The following is an 18,598-nucleotide window of genomic DNA, read 5'->3' on the forward strand; positions in this document are numbered from 1 at the left end:
GCAAGGGTTCCTCATCAATAATAATAACAATAATAATAACAATAATAATAACAATAATAATAATAATAAAGAGAAACTTCAGCTGTATCACTAGTCAAGGCAAAACAGTTTTGATCTAGACAAGAATAGTGACATGAGTTAAAGCAACTAGGAGAAGAGAAAATGAAGAACAGGACATGGAAAATGAAATATGAAAGTGTTGAAGAGAGATACATTTAGCCTTAGAAATGAGAGGAGAAGAAACTTTTCAACCCTCGTCCTCTCTCTCTGCAATTCCCCATGTATCAGGCACTACTCCACTATGGATCAAAGAGAGAATGTTGGCCCTTCTAAGGTTTAAACCACACATCCAGAAACACTCGAACTGCGGAACAAGTTTATGAAGGAAAATGAAAACCTCACCATGCAATTCTGGAAAGCTGACAAAACACTAAAATTTGCTTGGTGCTTCAACCATGTCATTGTTCTCATCTGTGTGCAATTCTTGAAATACATTTACATTAAAGCTTGTAATAGACATACAGCAATTGCAAGTTTTGATACAAAAGATTCTAAAAAAAAACAGTAACTTGCATCAGCATCAAAAATCATATTGGTGTTTTACCAACCCACAAGGCTGTTATTGCCCGCAAATTCCTGGCATATTTACAACAAAGCTCGAAGTAAACATGCCTGTGTCTGGGTTTTGCAAGGAGGTGAGCCAGGATGAATAAGATACATGAATTTACGACTCAATTCCCAAATACAATCCATTGTCAGATGAGTCTAAAAATATTACAAACAAGTGTAGACTGATAGCTTAGACCCAAGGAAGTCAAAGATTGAGGGAAATCAGAAGCTAAACTTACAAGCTCCCAAATAGTCATATCTGACTTTTGTAACTTCCTGCATATCAATCTCCTTGCAGGCAGTAGAGCTGCCGGATATTCCCTGAGGCTGCAAAGAAACAGAAAATGGCACATGAATTAGACAGATTCAGCCATAATAAATCCAGTGCTGAATAATTGCTTTCAGAATTGTGTTCAATGTAGTGTATTACATTACTATGTGAAAATTCTATTTTGAAATGCAAGAATGACAAGAAAAGGAAAATTGATTATCAGAAGCTTCCTAGGAAACCATCTGTGGGCCATGGAACCAAGTTTTTAGTAATTGGATGAAAAGAGCTGGTGCCACAAACACAAGAATAAAGGTAAAGAGCAGCAGGACCAGAATGTAATTTACTCATGAATGTTAGTCAAGAAACATGTTGCAGAACACAAAGATCCAAATTTTCCATGTCCAAATTCAGTCTTTAAGTTGGTTATTTCCAATTTAGGGTGATACTTGTCAAAATCCATGGATCCAAGAAGCAAAAGTCTCAGGACCTATCATGTTATAACTCAATCAAGAAACACTTGACCCCAGATTATGACTGTTAAAATATATGTAATCATATATACATATATATGTATTTATCTCATCATACCCAATAAAGGGTATTTGTGTAATTCTGCTCATTAGGGGCATTTTAGTCTTTTTACATCTTTTTACATGTATTTTATTTTACATTTTCTTTTTCTTTTTTATTTTTCATTTATTGTAAAATGCATTAATGCATTGCATTGGGGGTCCCAACCAAAGGAGTTGTTGGACCCCCAACGGTCACAAATGTGACCGTTGGGGGCCCAACGAGTCCCTTTTGGGCCTCCCAATGTTCTCTCTCTCACTCTTTCTCACTCTTTTGTGTATAAATAGAGGGGTATTCCCCCATGTAAGGGATGGCCTTTTAGGCCCTCATTCAATAAAGCATATGTAACTTATGCCTCTTCGTAGGCTTATTGTGGTGTCCCTTAGTGGACCATTTTGTTATTCTCCATTGTGGGGTTGTGTTTGTCCAATGTTGGACCTTATGAATGCATTATGCATTCTTGCAATTCATTTCCGCATACTTTCTTACATGGTATCAGAGCTTGGTTATAATCAAGCTAGTCCTTCGGTGCATCGGAAAGCGTGATGTTCAAAAAATCGAAAAAGTGGTGAAGTTTTTGTTATCTCTTTTCTTTCTCTATGTTTTGATGAAGCGTTTGTTATCTCTTATCTCTCTTCCTTCTATTTGGGATTACTTGGCATTTATTCTTACACTTTTCAAGTATTTTGCCCAAGCATTACACATGAGAAAAACACTTGTTTTTTTTCTACCATTGAATATATATATAGATATATATGTAAACATATATACATATGTAGTATGTTTTGAAAGGAAATATATGGAAATGTATGGTTTTTTTTCTAAAATAGTATTTTAACCGTCATTAAACTTATTTAAGGAAACTATATATATGTAGTATGTTTTGAATCTTGAAGCCTTTTTTTGAAAATAACTCATATATATATATATATATATATATATATATATATATATATATATATATATATATATAACCATGAATTATTTATTCTAGATGTTTCGTCAATCATTGTCTTATCTTATTGATTTGATAATGATGTCTTATTTTATAAAATATAAACTTGTTTTTCACACATATATATATATATATATATATGATAATCATCAAAATACAATTTTTATTTCATCCTTGATAGACATGCATATTCATGTTTGAAATTCTCGATTCGTTACATGCTTAAAAATGTAAAATTTTATATAATCATTTGCATATATGCTTAAACTTGATTAAAAGCATGTTTATTTTATGAGACATATGGCTTTAATTATTGCATGAGTGCTTTTTCTATGAGAATGTATGCACTTAGTCTCTCATATTGTTTCTTTTATCTATGCATATGCCTTGGTTCCTTGTTAAAACTCTCTTGTGTCATCTTTTGAAAATATGTATTTTTGTATTACAATTGATAGCATTAAGATGTTCTCAATGTTTGAGAATGGTTCTAGATTTTTCATCTCTAGATTGTCGTGAATACATTTTGATAACCGTTTTGTAATGCTTGTTAAGCATTCTTTTACATAAATAAAATTGTTTATTCATGTGTGTTGTTCCTCTTTTACCCTTTTTATGGGTTTTGCTTAAAGTGTTTTTTAGACACCTCCTTTTGAGTGTTTGAAGAACTTTTGTGGAAGACCACCTTTTGCTTCATTACATGATAACTCAATGTTCTCTAAAATGTGATTGCATTATGATAAATGATTTCATAACCTTCTTTTGGCTTCATCCCTTAGTGGGTGTGTGTACTCGCACTTTATGTGCATGTTTATTGGTTCATTATTGAACCTATTGCATTCAAAATCATCTTCTTGTGTACTCTATCCCACTTTAATGAGATATTTTCTCTATTTTATGTATGCCTTTTCGAGCATGTTGTATTATGAGAGCTTTCGTGAGCTTTCTCTTCTTACATGATATAGAAATTTCATATGCATTATTTGTTTAATGTTTCATTATAAGTCTTTTTTAGTGTAAATTAAAGAATTGATCATGATTAAGCATAATTTGTGTTTATGCAAAATTGTTGTTATGAGACATTGTTGTGATTGATTATATTGGACCTTTGATTCGATTTTTTAATCGGACCTCTTTGTAAAAACTTCTATTCGGAAAATGATTCCTTAAGTGTTTATTGCCTTTTTGTGGCATTTATATTTGTCCATCACATGTTATTTAATGCATCATTTGTTTGGCCTTATTATTGTTATATTAGAGATGTTTGTTAAGGTGAGTTATGTGCACCTCGTGTTATGTTATTTTAGGTTGTCAACTTGTAGTTTGACCCTAAAATGACTTGTTATGTGATCTTTAATTATGAGTGTGTCACTCATTTATTTTTTGCCATTGTTCCTATGGATGCTCTTAATTATGTGAACTTGTGATGGATATATGATGGTTGGAACCTTAAATGTTTTAAGGTATATTAAAATCAATGTTTTATTTGTTATATGTTTGTCATTACAAGTCTTATTGCCTCAAAAGTCTTCTCCTTTTATAACTCTTATCTAAGTGTCATCATATGTAGACAAGATTTTTATTACACCTTTGTGTGTTGATAGCCCTTTGTTGGCTTTGTTGTCTTGGTCTAGTAGCTGAACACACTTGTCTTAAGTGTTATTATATGTAGACAAGGCACGTTGATTCACACCATGGTGTGTGATTTTAGTCCATATTGACATTTATGTCCTTGTTCTAGTCGATGAGATGTATGCCCATGGTTGGCTTCTTTCACTCATTTCAAATGCCATTTTATATAGACAAGAGATGTATTGTGTTTTAGCCCATGGTTGGCTTGATACTCTTGTTCTAGTAGCTGAACATACTTGATTTTGAGTGTCTTTTTACGAAGACAAGAGATGCTTTTGGTCCATATTGGCGTGTATTCTCTTGTTCTTGTCGTTGATACACTCATTTCAAGTATTATTACATGTAGACAAGAGGTGTTTATACAACCTTTGTGTGTATCTTTTGGCCTTTAATGGCATTATGATTATGTTCTTGTTCTAGTAGCTTATACACTTGATTTGTGGGTTTTGGAGGACTAATGATGTAGTTGCTTGTAGTGGATGAACTATTGTTGAAATTTGTGAAATTTTATTCATATTTTGCCTTTTAAAGATACAAGTGAATCATATCATTAATATGCATATTTTAAAATCAAATTGATTTTTTGGCATTTAATCTACATATTAAGTGCTTATGATTTTGGCCACCTTTTATATTTGATATGCAAAATGAGTTTTTGTAATTGCAATAATTTGAGTGAGATGTTCCTAAATGTGTAAGGTTCTCTACTAAAATAACACTCATTATTTTGCCTCTTAAGTGGACTTAAATCTTTTTGAACTTTTGTGTTTTATACACTCCTTTTATGCTCTTGACTCTTGGGTGGATGTTTTTTAGATCATGTCCTTGCAAGTTCACATATGGCATTTGTTTGGCATAAAAAATTTTCTCTCTAAGATGTGAGAGAAATCATTAACTCATCTTTTGTTGATAAAATGTCTCCCTATTGGTGATCTATGTGTGTTAAACATGCTTTCTTTCGTATGCTCTTGTACACATTCCCTAGGGAGCAATTTGTTCGTATGTGAACATTGTCTTCTTAGATATATTTCTAATACATGAAATTTTTTACTTGATCTTAATACAAATCTCATATTTTGTGTGTCTTTGTGCACTTGTGAGTGTTCTCCGTGCACACACTCCTTACTTCCAAATATTGATAAAACCCTTTGTACGAATGATTTTGGGAGCCTGTGCTCACCTATTCTAAGAAATTCAATCTTTTGCATTTGTGGGTGTCCCATTTGTACCTTTGAGTACTTTTATTCAAGTGTTCTTGGTGTGTCTTTGCACACGTATTCCTTTGTGGTGTTGGTGCTTGAAGTGCACATCTTTGAAGGCATTTTTACATGGTTCTTGGAGATATTTTTGGTCAAATGTTCTTAGTGTGGCCTTTGTGCACTTATCTTTCTTCAAGAACTTAGTGTGTTCTATCAATGTTTAAGGTTAATTCGTGTTTTGCATAAATACTCAATCAAAATGCATAAATTATCTTTTGAATCATTGTCCTTCTTAATCAATGTTATGGTCTATTATCCATTTTTTTATCTCTTATTTGATTAAGATACAAAGGTACTTTTTACTTGGAGTTCTTTTGGCTTGTTTCACAGGATCTTCAGGATGGGATGAATGAAGCATCTATGATACATCGTGAAAGGAGCTTGGGGATGATTATTAAAGACAGTTAAAGGCTGACAGATGCAAAGTTCTTTCATGTGCTATAATGTTGATGACTTCTTTTTTTGAAGACGAGAACCCTCCTTTGTATCTTCAAACTTCTCGTTATCCCCATGCAAAGTTTGAGGGGGTGTTAAAATATATGTATATATATACATATATATGTATATATATACATATATATGTATATATATACATATATATGTACTTATCTCATTATACCCGATAAAGGGTATTTGTGTAATTCTGCTCATTAGGGGCATTTTAGCCTTTTTATTTTACAATGACACCATGGAGGAATATCTTCTTCCAACATCAACTTAATGGCCTCCTTTGCAGGGATCGGATCCTTATCAATCGCATATAATTTTTGCAGTCAATTTAATTTTCCTCATATTCATGCTTTTTGATAGATAAAATACAAGTTAATTTCAAAACCATGCAATAACTCCGTCCATGATTCTCGCACTGTGCAAATCTTGGTTATGGCTGCCGCTGTTGCCATGACATGAGCCATTAGGTCTTTCACCATTTTTGGTCTGTCAATTATCACAGATTTTTTTTCTAGGCTTTTTCTCCCATCTCCTTTTGCAGTTTTACCTTTCTCTTAAAAGTACATAGTTGTTAACTCTGCTCTTGATATGCATTTGCAGCTTTCATACATCAAAATCTGCATGCATGTGAACAATCGTTCCCTACCTGTCAAAATATGTACATTTTTGTACTTTTTTCTTTTTTATCTTAGGTTGTATGCTAGGAATCTCTTGTATATGTATTTTTCTTTTTCTTTTTCTTTTTCTTTTTCTTATTTGTTTTGGTCATAAGTTGTGTACACTTAGGTAGCCGTTAAGAATAACTAGTATCCTTTATGTTCTATATATGGGCCATTTGGCCCCTTTGTAAAACTATGCATATTTTGTGCATAATATTATTAATACAAATATTAATTTTTCATGTGCTTGTGATTGCCCTTTTGTGGCTTTGTGAGTGAACCATTAGTCCTTTAGTGGCCATTGTATTTTTGCTTTTGTAGCTTTGCGCTATTGCTTTCTTGAGGAGTATTTCATTACATGGTATCAGAGCCTTGGGCTCTTGATCCCTTGAAGTTCTTGATTGTGATGCTCGTGTGTTCGTGAGCTCTTGGTGATCTTGTTGCTTGCCTTTATTCCTCATTCCTCAACTATCTCCTAGTTCTTCCTATTTTTTATTCCTCATGGCCAACAAAGTTGTTACTGTTGTTTCCATTAAGTTTGATAGAAACGACTATAACATATGGGCCACGACTATTAAGAGAATCTTGATGGGGAAGGAGCTATGGCAATATGTTGATAGATCTGACACCGAAGCCTAAGCCTATCCTTGTCATGAACAAAGATGGTGTAGAGAAAGCATTGAAAGATGGAGAAAGAGAAAAGACCATGAATGAATATCGCAAAGCTATGAAGGAATGGGAGGTTGGCCATGCAAAAGTTCTCTTACTATTTATGAGTAGCATGAATGAAGAGACAAACCTACACTTGAAAAGGATGAGGATTGGGTATTCATCAAACATTAATCCAAAATTGAAGAATTGAAAACATTATGCCAAAATCCTTGAATTCGAGAGAGTCGATGAAGCTTGGGTATTCATCAAACAAACATACATTCAAAAGGATGCTGGTAACAAATGGGAGCTTCGTGACCGCATCCAGAATTATAAACAAGAAGATAAAACTGTGAGAGAATATTATGATGTCTATGGAATGAGATGGCCAAGTTAGAGCCCATTTGGGACAGTCCAAATGATGATCTTCAAAGAAACAATCAAATCTTTGAAGACCAATTCTTTCAATTATGAAGGGATTGAGGACTGAATTCGAGCATGTGTGTGTTGCTATTCTCCACAGATTCAAAACTTTTCCTTTGCACAAGGCCCTTGCCGAAGTTTGCATGGAGGAAACTAGACTCAAATCCATGGTGGAGTATAAAGAATCAAAGGACAATGTGTTGGTTGTCTCTAGGACCAGTGCTAATACTAACACTTACTGAAATGAAATGGGGATCTTCGAAACACGAGCTTAGATTCACAGGGGCAAGTGTCAAGAATGACACTAAAGCATAACCCTTAAAAAGAGTATAACTAAAAACAAAATAAAAATAAAAATGTACTCTTTATTGATATGAAAAACCAATTGCTTAAGAAGCATTGGAATAAAATACAAGAGGGGCTGCACCCCTCTATATACACAGTTGAAAGAGGACTCAATAGAGTTGTTGGACACAGTCCAACAGCTCTATTTAGAGCTGTTGGACTGTGTCAGTCCAACAACTCTATTGCTAGTCAAGTCTGGACTTGACTAGCAACAGTCATTCTAGTTCAAACTGAACTAGATGACATAAAGACAAAAAATAAAAATAAAGGAAAAAAACTACAGAAATGATAAATATATATTTATATATATATAATAATATAATATTATTATTATTATATATATGTACAATTTTACATTTTAACACTCTCCCTCAAACTTACGGTACAATGAGCAAAAGTTTGTCTAAGAGAAAGTGAAATCGGGGAGTAGCGAGAGGTTTTATAAAGAAGTCTGCTAACTGATATTCTGAAGTGGCATATGACAGATCAATTATCCCGTGTAGATATTTCTCTCTAACGTAGTGACAATCCATTTCGATGTGATTGGTGTGCTCGTGGAATGTTCTGTTACTGGCAATGTGGATCACACTTTTGTTGTCACAACACATTTGTGAAGCCTTTGTTGCTTCAGCTCCCATGTCAGCAAGCAGTCGCCGGAGCCAAACTACTTTCATGGTCGTGGTTGCCATGGCTCTGTATTCAGCTTCGGTGGATGAGAGAGATACCTTCTGCTACTTTTTACACCTCCACGATATCAATGATTCCCCTAAAAAGACACAAAAGCCAGTGGTTGAGTGTCTGTTATTGGGATCACCTCCCCAATCAGTATCAGTATATGCAATTAAATCAAGAAAAAAGGAGGAAGATAAGAAAAGTCCTCGTGAAAGAGAGGACTTGATGTATCTGATAATACGCATGACTGCTCCCATATGAACAGAAGTAGGAGCACGTTGAAATTGACTTGCTGTGTGAACAGCATTGCTATATCTGGTCTGGTAATGGATAGATAGGAAAGTGCCCCGACAAGCTGTCTATAAGGAGTAGGGTTTGCAAAAAGTTCTCCATCATCAATCTTCATTTTAACATTAACAACTTCTGGAGTGTCAACTTTCTTATCATCAGTAATACCAAACCTGAAAACAATATCAAGAGCAAATTTAGTCTGAGATAATAAATATCCTCTAGGAGAATAAGCAACTTCAATGCCTAAAAAATATCTCAACAAGCCCAAATCAGTCATTTCAAAATGAGATTTAAGAAGTGTTTTGATTGTTTCAACTCCCTGTTTATCGCTTCCGGTGATGATCATATCATCCACATAGAGAAGAAGCACAATGATCCCTGCATCAGAATTCTTAATAAACAAAGCAGTGTCAGTTAAACAGAATTGAAAACCAATATCAATCATAACATGACTAAACCTATCATACCAAGCTTTTGGTGCTTGTTTAAGTCTATAAAGAGTTTTTTTCTAAGCGAAGGACTTTACCCTTAGGAATACTTAGACCAGGAGGGGGTTTCATGTATACTTCTTCAACTAGCTTTCCATTTAAAAAAACATTTTTGACATCTATTTGAAAAATAGACCATTTTTTTATAGAAGCTAAGGCAATTAAGGTTCGGACAGTTGTCATACGAGCCACCAGAGCAAATGTTTCTTCATAATCAATCTCATATTCTTGGGCATAACCTTTGGCTACTAAACGGGCTTTATATCTTTCAAGAGTACCATCACTCTTGGTTTTAATTTTATAAACCCATCGACATCCTATAGTTTTCTTTCCTGGAGAAAGATCTTGAATATTCCATGTAGAAGCCTTTTCAAGTGGATCTAATTCAGCTTTCATGGCTTCTATCCATTTGATATCATTTTTTGCTTGAAAATATGTGGATGGTTCTTCATATGAATGAATTAATGCAATAACTGCCCTATATGTGGGTGAGAAAAACTCGTATGATACAAACTTTCCTGGAGGCCTCGAGACTCGAGATGATTGTCTAGTTGGAATGTTAGAATATTTTTCAAGTGCACATGGAGGATTAGACTCTTGTCGCCTAGAATATTGAATACTAGTATCTATATGAACTTCATTTTCAACATTAAGATCAATAATTCTTTGATCATCATCAAAGTTACAGTCAAGGTCATATTCATCAGATGTTGATGTTAGATCTAGCAAAAAGGAGTACTCAGTGACGTCTTTTAATTTTCTAAAATCAAAGAAGCTCTCCTTTTCAAGAAAGGAAACATTTCTAAACACATATAGTCTATTATTTTTGAAGTCAAAACATCTATAACCTTTCTGTTTTTCAGCATATCCTAAAAAGGCACAGGGAATCGCACGAGGAAAAAGTTTATCATTTTTATCAGTAAATATGAAACATTTGCACCTAAATATTCTTAGTCTAGAGTAGTCTGGAGAAATGTTCATAAGTTTTTCAATGGGAGTAATATTTTGTAACGAAGAAGATGGCATCCTATTAATGAGATAGGTGGCAGTTAAGGCAGTTTCTGCCCAAAAGTCTTTCGGGACTTGATTTGCTATTAATAAAGTCCTAGTGGTTTCTATAATATAGCGATGTTTTCGTTTTGCCCGCCCATTTTGTTGAGGTGTATAAGGACAAGATCTTTGATGTGTGATGCCATGCAATTTAAGATAATTTTAAAAATCTGTGGATAAAAACTCTCCCCCTGAATCTGTGCGAAAAATAGTAATATCATTTTGAAACTTGTTTTTAACCATATTATGAAAAGTTTGAAAGTATGAAAATACTTCAGACTTATGTTGAGAAAGTACATCCACGTATGTCGGGAGAAATCATCGACAAAAATAACATAGTAAACAAATCCTCCTTTAGAAATTACTGGTGCAGGACCTCAAACATCCGAGTGTATTAATTCAAGTGGTCTTGAAGAGAAAAAGGTTCTGTTCTGAAATGGTAATCTTTTCATTTTGCCGAGAATACAATCTTTACAATCAAATGATTCAGAGTTATAAGATTTTCCTAAATTTAGAAAATGTTGGAATTTGGCTATATGTGGGTGACCAAGTCTCTTATGCCACAGTTCCAACTCTATTTTTTGAATATTATAACAAAAAGCTTTCTTCGGCATTTCCAAAAAATTCATGTAATAGAGTCCTCCTTCTCTATGGCCTTCCCCAATCAGCTTGCCTGACTGGCGATCCTGTACCCAACAATCATGAGAAGAAAAGAAAATATTACACCCATAATCAGAAATTTGAGATACAGATAAAAGATTTAAATTTAATTTGAGAACATGTCTAATTTCTGGAATAGAAAATTTCTTTGTTTTATAATTTTTTTCAAAATTTCCTATTCCTTCTATTTCAAGAGAAGTCTCATCAGCAGTAAAGACCTTTGACACACTTGTTTTATTTTTAACACATTTGGATAGACTTTGATTATTTAGGGTCATATGAAAAGATGCACCAGAGTCAAGGAGCCAAGAAATTTTACCTAAATCAGAAAAAGATGAGGCTGCTGCGCCGGTTGAAGCTTCAGATGAGAAAGAGGCACCTTTGATGAGAGGCTGAAGAATCTCCATTAGTTGGGCCAAAGAAACTGGTGCATCCTGATCTTTAGGCTCCGATCTAGCAATTGCAGCTTTTTTTCCTCTCAGCTTCTTAAGTTTGGGACATTGTGGCCTGTAGTGTCCCGGTTCATGACAGTGATGACAAATAACTTTCTTCTTATCAAAGTCAAGATTTTGTCAATTAAAGTGAGGAGGCCTATATGATCGGAACATGATTCCCTGGTCTAGACACGACTAAAACGGAATCATCTTCAATTTTTAAAGAACCTTTTCGGAGACGATTTTCTTTCATTGTTAACTCTTCAATAGTTTCAACAATAGAAGGAATTTTTCCCCGATGAAGTAGGGCCGATTTAGTAGTTTCAAATTCCGGCCTTAATCCAGTGATAAACTGGTAAAAATGTTCAGTATTGAGTTGTTTCTGACGAAGCTCGATGTTTTCGGCACAATGTCACTTTGGTTCTAAAAGGGAAAGTTCTTCCCAAAGTTCAGACAACCCATTGTAATATTCACGAATAGTTTTGTCTCCTTGTGTCATCATTCGAACTTTTTCTTGGAGGTTGCACACGTGTGCAATATCTTTAAGGGAATACATATTCTTAAGGTATTCCCATGCCTTATCGGCATGATCAAATTTGGCAAGACATGAGCATTTTTTAATGTCAACGCTATTGATAAGCCATGACATTATCTTCGCATGAGATATTCTTCATTCTTTCCATTTCTTCTCGTATGAGGCAATAGCCTTGATTTTCTCTTCTTCTAATAGAGGGACCTCTTTATCTCCCTCCTTTTTAGTAAGAGATAGCTTAGGTTCCGAATCAGAACCATCCACAATTCCCCATAGGCCTTTTCCCCATATATGGTACTTCATGATTGAAGCCCATGTTACATAGTTCGTATCGCTTAGTTTCATAGGCACGATGGTGACTTTATCATTGTCATCCATCGATTACAAGGAGAGAAAGAATAGGGATAGAAGAGAAACAAGAAGGAAAATGAAAAAGAAAGAAGAAAAAAAATAATACAACAAGACGTGAAATCTTCCCCAATGAAGTGATAAAACACTTCTCTTCAAGTGGCGAACACTTTTGCAAATGGGCATGGAAACCGAGGCAGCTTTTCCTCAAGATTTAGTACTTCCGCGGTTCTGATACCATGAAATGAAATGGGGATCTTCGAAACACGAGCTTAGATTCACAAGGGCAAGTGTCAAGAATGACACTAAAGCATAACCCTTAAAAAGGGTACAACTGAAAACAAAATAAAAAAAAATGTATTCTTTATTGATATGAAAAACCAATTGCTTAAGAAGCATTGGAATAAAATACAAGAGGGGTTGCACCCCTTTATATACACAGCCGAAAGAGGACTCAATAGAGCTGTTGGACACAGTCCAACAGCTCTATTAAGAGTTGTTGGATTGTGTCAGTCCAACAGCTCTATTGCTAGTCAAGTCTGGACAGTCATTCTAAACTGAACTAGATGACATAAAGACAAAAAATAAAAATAAAGGAAAAAATTTACAGAAAAGAAAGAAATGAAAAATGTATTTATATATATATATATATAATATTATTATATATATGTACAGTTTTACATTTTAACATAGTGAACACATAGATTCACTCTTTAACCATGGATTTGCACTAAATATTGCATGAAAATCGAATCAGTATCCGATTTCTCACATGATTCAAAAGAAAGAACCCGTACCTCAGAACCGACGCTTGGGACATGGGGCACGACTAAGATCCGTCGCGAGAACTGCCAAAAATGAAAACACTTAAAATGCTATACAATTAATAGCGAAAAAGGGAGGGACAGCAAAGTAATCGAGCCGAACACCAAGGGTTTTGGACATGGTTACGTGTTCTAACCGCTTTTACCAAATAGCACAGGCGGAGACCTATTTGGTTCCACTAACAAGAGGAAAATCAGGCGGAGAGTGTCGGTCCTGCCTACTAAAATAGAAGCTCGGCAGGGATGAGCCCCCTACCAGCCGAAAGCAGAGGCCATCAGGGGCATTACCCCTGCCAACCGCAAATAGAAGGGCAGCAGGGCATTGCCCTTGCCAGCCATAAATAGAGGGGCAGCAGGGGCATCGCCCCTGCCTGCCGGAACCGATAGGGAGCAGAGGTCTTGCCCCTGTCTGCCGGAACAGGGAGGCAGCAGGGGCCTTGTCCCCTGCCTGCCGGAAACTAAAAGGTGGCAAAGGCGAGCCCCTGCCGACCGATAATATCGAAGAGGAAGGAGAGGGTGCAAGCAGGGGGTTACTGGCTCCCTGCCGTCCCTTCGACAAACAGACAGATGGAGAGAGGGGGCACGACAGAGGCTGTCGTGCCTCTGCCAGCCCTCCGGCAACCACAAAATGGAAGGGCCAGGGGCAGCAGGGGCCACCTGTTGACCCGCTGGCAGGCCCTAAGGAAAAGGGATAGAGGCGGCAAGGGCCACCGGCCCTGCCAACCCCATGATCAAAACCAGATGAGAGAGGGAGGGCATGGCAGAGGTTGTACGCCCTCTGCCGGTTCTCCGGCGACCCAACCGAAAAGCAACCACGAGAGAGAGGGTCATACCTGCGAATCCACGGTGACAGCAGCAACGCCGACGATCGAGTGGAACCCGTAGCCGCACGCCAGAGGGGTTAGAGCCTTCGAGGGCCCACCGAGAAAAACAGAAGAGACGGGGAGAGATCATGAGGGATCAAGAGGGAGATGAGTGAGGAGGAAAGAGTCGCAGGCCTGAGGGTCCCCTCCACCGCTCTTGCGACTACTTGAAGGCTCGGAGTAGCCCGATTCAGGAAACCCCAAAGGGGTTTCCTTTCTCAGTGTGAGGGGAGGCGACAGGGGTTTGAAACGTGCAAGGGTTTTAACCCTCGCATTCACATTTCATAACCCTAATGGGTTTCGGGTACGAGTCGGGTTCAGACCCGACCCAAGATCGAAAATTTTATATTTTTTTAACTCGCCTCATTACACGGGGCGCGGCTTGGGTCCGAGTCCGAGACCCGGGATCTGAGATTCCAGATGCGGTCTGGATTCTAGATCCACGACATCTTTGGGAAATGGATCCGTGAGTCAAATCCAATTGCAGATCCTCGCACAGTTTTATATACATATATATTTTTATATATGTATACTCTTATATGTATCTATATGTGTATATATATATATATAGTTTCATTGTGGATCTTGGATCCGAAAGGTGGATCCCAGGCCCATCTACGTATTATTTTAAAAAAAAATCTCACTTAAATAAATAAATTAGTTAAAGTTATTGCATTTATATATACATATAAATTTATACGATATAATATATATAAAGACCCCTTTATGGGTCCTGGATCCAAAACTTGGATCCCAAGCCCAAATCAAATAATTTATGCATTATAATAAAAAAAATCAAACAAATAACAAAAAAATACGGTTATTACATCCCTACCCCCTTAAAAGAATTTTGTCCTCGAAATTAGAACCTACCGAAAAAGTGTGGGTAGCACCAAACTCAAATATCACATGAGTCTAATAATCGGCAACTAAGAAGATACCTTCGATCAGATCAGTCTCATCCTCTTGCGTAAAAGTCATATCAGCATAGACTCTGCCACTAAGTCAAAGCACACATTTTTCACAAATTAGACCCTTACCAATCCTACCCCCTTGGGGTTGATCATGAACAATAATCGCTCATACAATCACACTAAGACTTAAATTCACACCAAATGAAAGTTTAAACTATGAATGCGATCAATCATACAAAGTTTATATATTTTCAATAAAGGTATTAAATAGCCTTACAAGTGAAGAAGACTGCTCTAGAGGACGAGGCACGACTTGTTGACGCTTTAGGACATGGCTCACATACCAAAAATTAAAAATTTAACACTAAAAAGATGATAAAAGTGTAAGTCTTTGTAGTGGCTCTGATACCAAACCTGTAACGATCCCAACTCATACCCTTTGAAAATGTGAAAAAAAAATTTAAACAAGTGCGAAAATCGTCCCTGAGACCTGGGGTCCTTACAGTTCCAATTTCAGCTGGATAACCACACACCACAAACGAATTTACATTTATCATCCATAACCAAACAAACCAAACTCTTTATTAATGAATCAATAAGAGTCTCATACTTAAGTCAACAGTGAAGTAACATCTGCAGAAAATAAAAACAACTAAAAGAAACAAAAAGTAGAGTCACTATGTCCATAAGTGAAACAGCAGAAAATCATAGAAGTAGGGTGTCAGAACCGAAATCCTGAGCACAGGTACTTCTAATAAAACAAGTGAGCTAAAGAATACAGATAAGATCTTATGTAATAATTTAGAAGAATACAATGATGACAATTACATAATTCAATTTAAGCATTCATGCAAAAGGGAACAATTTCTAAGCATGAAAAATCATTTAAGCAATAGCAGAGATCACAAATTAAGTAAGCGAGACATTAGAGATTAAACATCATGCATCCACCAACATGTAACAATTAAAAGAACAGATAACATATGCATGTTCTAATGCATACCAGGAATATGCATGATTTATGTGTAATGCATGAACATTTCGTTATCTTTCAATAAAGTTTCCTTTTTTCATATGCATGCCCTATTAAATGCATACAATTTAAGTTCATCTTTTTAATTATCGTTGCCCGCGGATACACCAAACGGGTAAAATCCCCGAGGTCAAGTTAGGTTCCCAAGGTAACTTAACACACAATTTATATTTTATTACTGGATTCCAAACTTAGCCCTCGACCGATATCATGAAACACCATCTATCAGAACATTAGACCTTCACATCTAATGTCGTGGACACCCCACGCCCACAAGTGTCTCTTTCTTGGTACCAAAACAACAGTTGTGTCAAAACACACCACCCCAAGTCAAGTGGCGGACTCTCCCTAAAATTGTGGCCAGGAGAAGGAAACTCAATATCGGGTTCAGGGGACAAAAGTAAAGCTCACGGAGTTTTTGTATCCTCACAGTCTCCTCAAGACCGGATCTCTAAGATCCTCACTCTTTCGATGAGAAATCTCAGAACGTAAATTACACTTTTCTTAATTATTATCTCTTATTAAAGTCATTATTTGAGGTTTGCAATTCAGTATGCAAAAGTAAAGGCAAAAGGCATCTACCCGTGCGAGAACCATCACGGGACTCTCACCCATTGAAACACATAGAACAACGCAATTAAAACCATAATATAAATGTGATTTTTGTGATGCATTTAAACAATTAAAGAAAGAGCAACCAAAGCTCAAGGCTCTTCAGGCTTGTGATGATTCATTTAAACCATCGATGCATCATACGCAAAAACCATAACCTGCAATGTATGCAATGAGGTCAACAAGCTTCCAAATGCATATTTATATATGTCAATTTAACCATGTGCATGATATGTCACATTCATATGCATGTGTCTTTACGAAATCATTCCACATACATGCATTCACTCATGAATCATCTCAATTGGGACAAGTGAACTCATGCATTTATGTACATGCGAAACACACATCAATGCATATATGCACATGCATTTGAAACAAACTTCATATAGTATGATGCTTAAGCACGTCACATCAAGTCAAAGCATATAAATAATTCCAAATCTTGACATGTCTCGAGAACCAAAAATACATGCACACCACACCTTTTGAAAATTTATATGCACATTCAGAAATACAAACATGTATCATGTGCATACCACAAAAATATTAATAAGCATGTCTTTGTTCAATTCGGATGCATACTCAAGTCAAATGCATACTTTTATTCATGAACCAGTTCCAATTAAAATATGTGAACATGCACGCCATGAGGTACGTGCCAAAATACATCAATTCCATGTATGCACATGCATATGCAAGCAACCTTGCACTAATGTCTTAATCAAGCATAACCTGTCGATTCTAAGCACAAGAGAAATATCATTCTTTCCTTGATTCACCTCTAGCAAAACATGCAGACAAGTATATAAGCATGCGAGTGCAATAAAAATAAACTTTCATGATCCATGTTTTCAATATATGCACATGTCCATACATTCATATGCGTAGAAAGAAAAACTAAATCTTTAACACATGTAAACCAGGGGATAACATGAACACTTTTCATATGAGAATCCGTATATAGTCATATGCAATTTGCTGAGTCAATGAACTTGAAAACAATTTTGCAAACCTAATTATTGATCTTAACTATGCCTAAAAAAAACAATTTTATAAGCATCGATCAAGTCTTTCAAACTATATCCAGCATGAACCCAATTCAAGAACAGAAAACGCAGATTAAGGTATATATAACCAAGCATAAATCTTGATCATAACAAACAAAAATAAATCTCGATCATAACCCAATATGAGTCCGTTTTTGTATAAAAACCCCATACACCGAATTTTTATGTGTAAAGAACCGAAAACACCCATATAAAAGAGAATATATGGATCTTCACCCATGTGATCTAGAGTGAACACATAGATTCACTCTTTAACCATGGATTTGCACTAAATATTGCATAGAAATCAAATCGGTATTCGATTTCTCACATGATTCAAAAGAAAGAACCCGTACCTCAGAACCGACGCTTGGGACATGGGGCACGAATGAGATCCGTCGCGAGAACTGCCGAAAGTGAAAACACTTATGCTATACAATTAATAGCGAAAAAGGGAGGGACAGCAGGGTAATCGAGCCGAACACCAAGGGTTTTGGACATAGTTACGTGCTCTAACCGCTTTTACCAAATAGCACAAGCGGAGACCCATTTGGTTCCACTAACAAGGGGAAAATCAGGCGGGGAGTGTCGGTCCTGCCTGCTAAAATAGAAGCTCGGCAGGGATGAGCCCCCTGCCAGCCGAAAGCAGAGGCCATCAGGGGCATTACCCCTGCCAGCCGCAAATAGAAGGGCAGCAGGGCATTGCCCTTGCCAGCCATCAATAGAGGGGCAGCAGGGGCATCGCCCCTGCCTGCCAGAACCAATAGGGAGCAGGGGCCTTGCTCCTGCCTGCCGAAAACTAAAAGGTGGCAGCCGACCGATAATATCGAAGAGGAATATGAAGCACAGTCCAATAGAGTTTTCAAATACTTCTGCAAAATTGCAATTCACTGTTGAAAACATGCAAGGCAGTTAGCCAGTGGACTTACCTCATAAGATCATTGGTTTCAAAATTTCTAACATCATGCACGTAGATTTTCACAAAGACTTCTTCCATGTTCTGTACA

General features: G+C 36.3%; 1 protein-coding gene across 1 annotated transcript in view; it reads right to left on the bottom strand.

The window, feature by feature from the left end:
* Positions 1-569: 569 nt before the first annotated feature.
* The window catches only part of LOC149827940 (uncharacterized), a 97,158-nt gene continuing 79,129 nt past the window's right edge, over positions 570-18,598 (bottom strand). The window contains exon 9 of the mRNA XM_090019737.1: positions 570-936. Coding sequence (XP_089875863.1) covers positions 893-936 — 44 coding nt within the window. The 3' untranslated portion in view covers positions 570-892. The remainder of the gene's footprint in view (positions 937-18,598) is intronic.

This window comes from Nuphar pumila, chromosome 10, assembly GCF_984573655.1.
Source record: "Nuphar pumila chromosome 10, dmNupPumi1.hap1.1, whole genome shotgun sequence".
Classification (NCBI taxonomy): domain Eukaryota; kingdom Viridiplantae; phylum Streptophyta; class Magnoliopsida; order Nymphaeales; family Nymphaeaceae; genus Nuphar; species Nuphar pumila.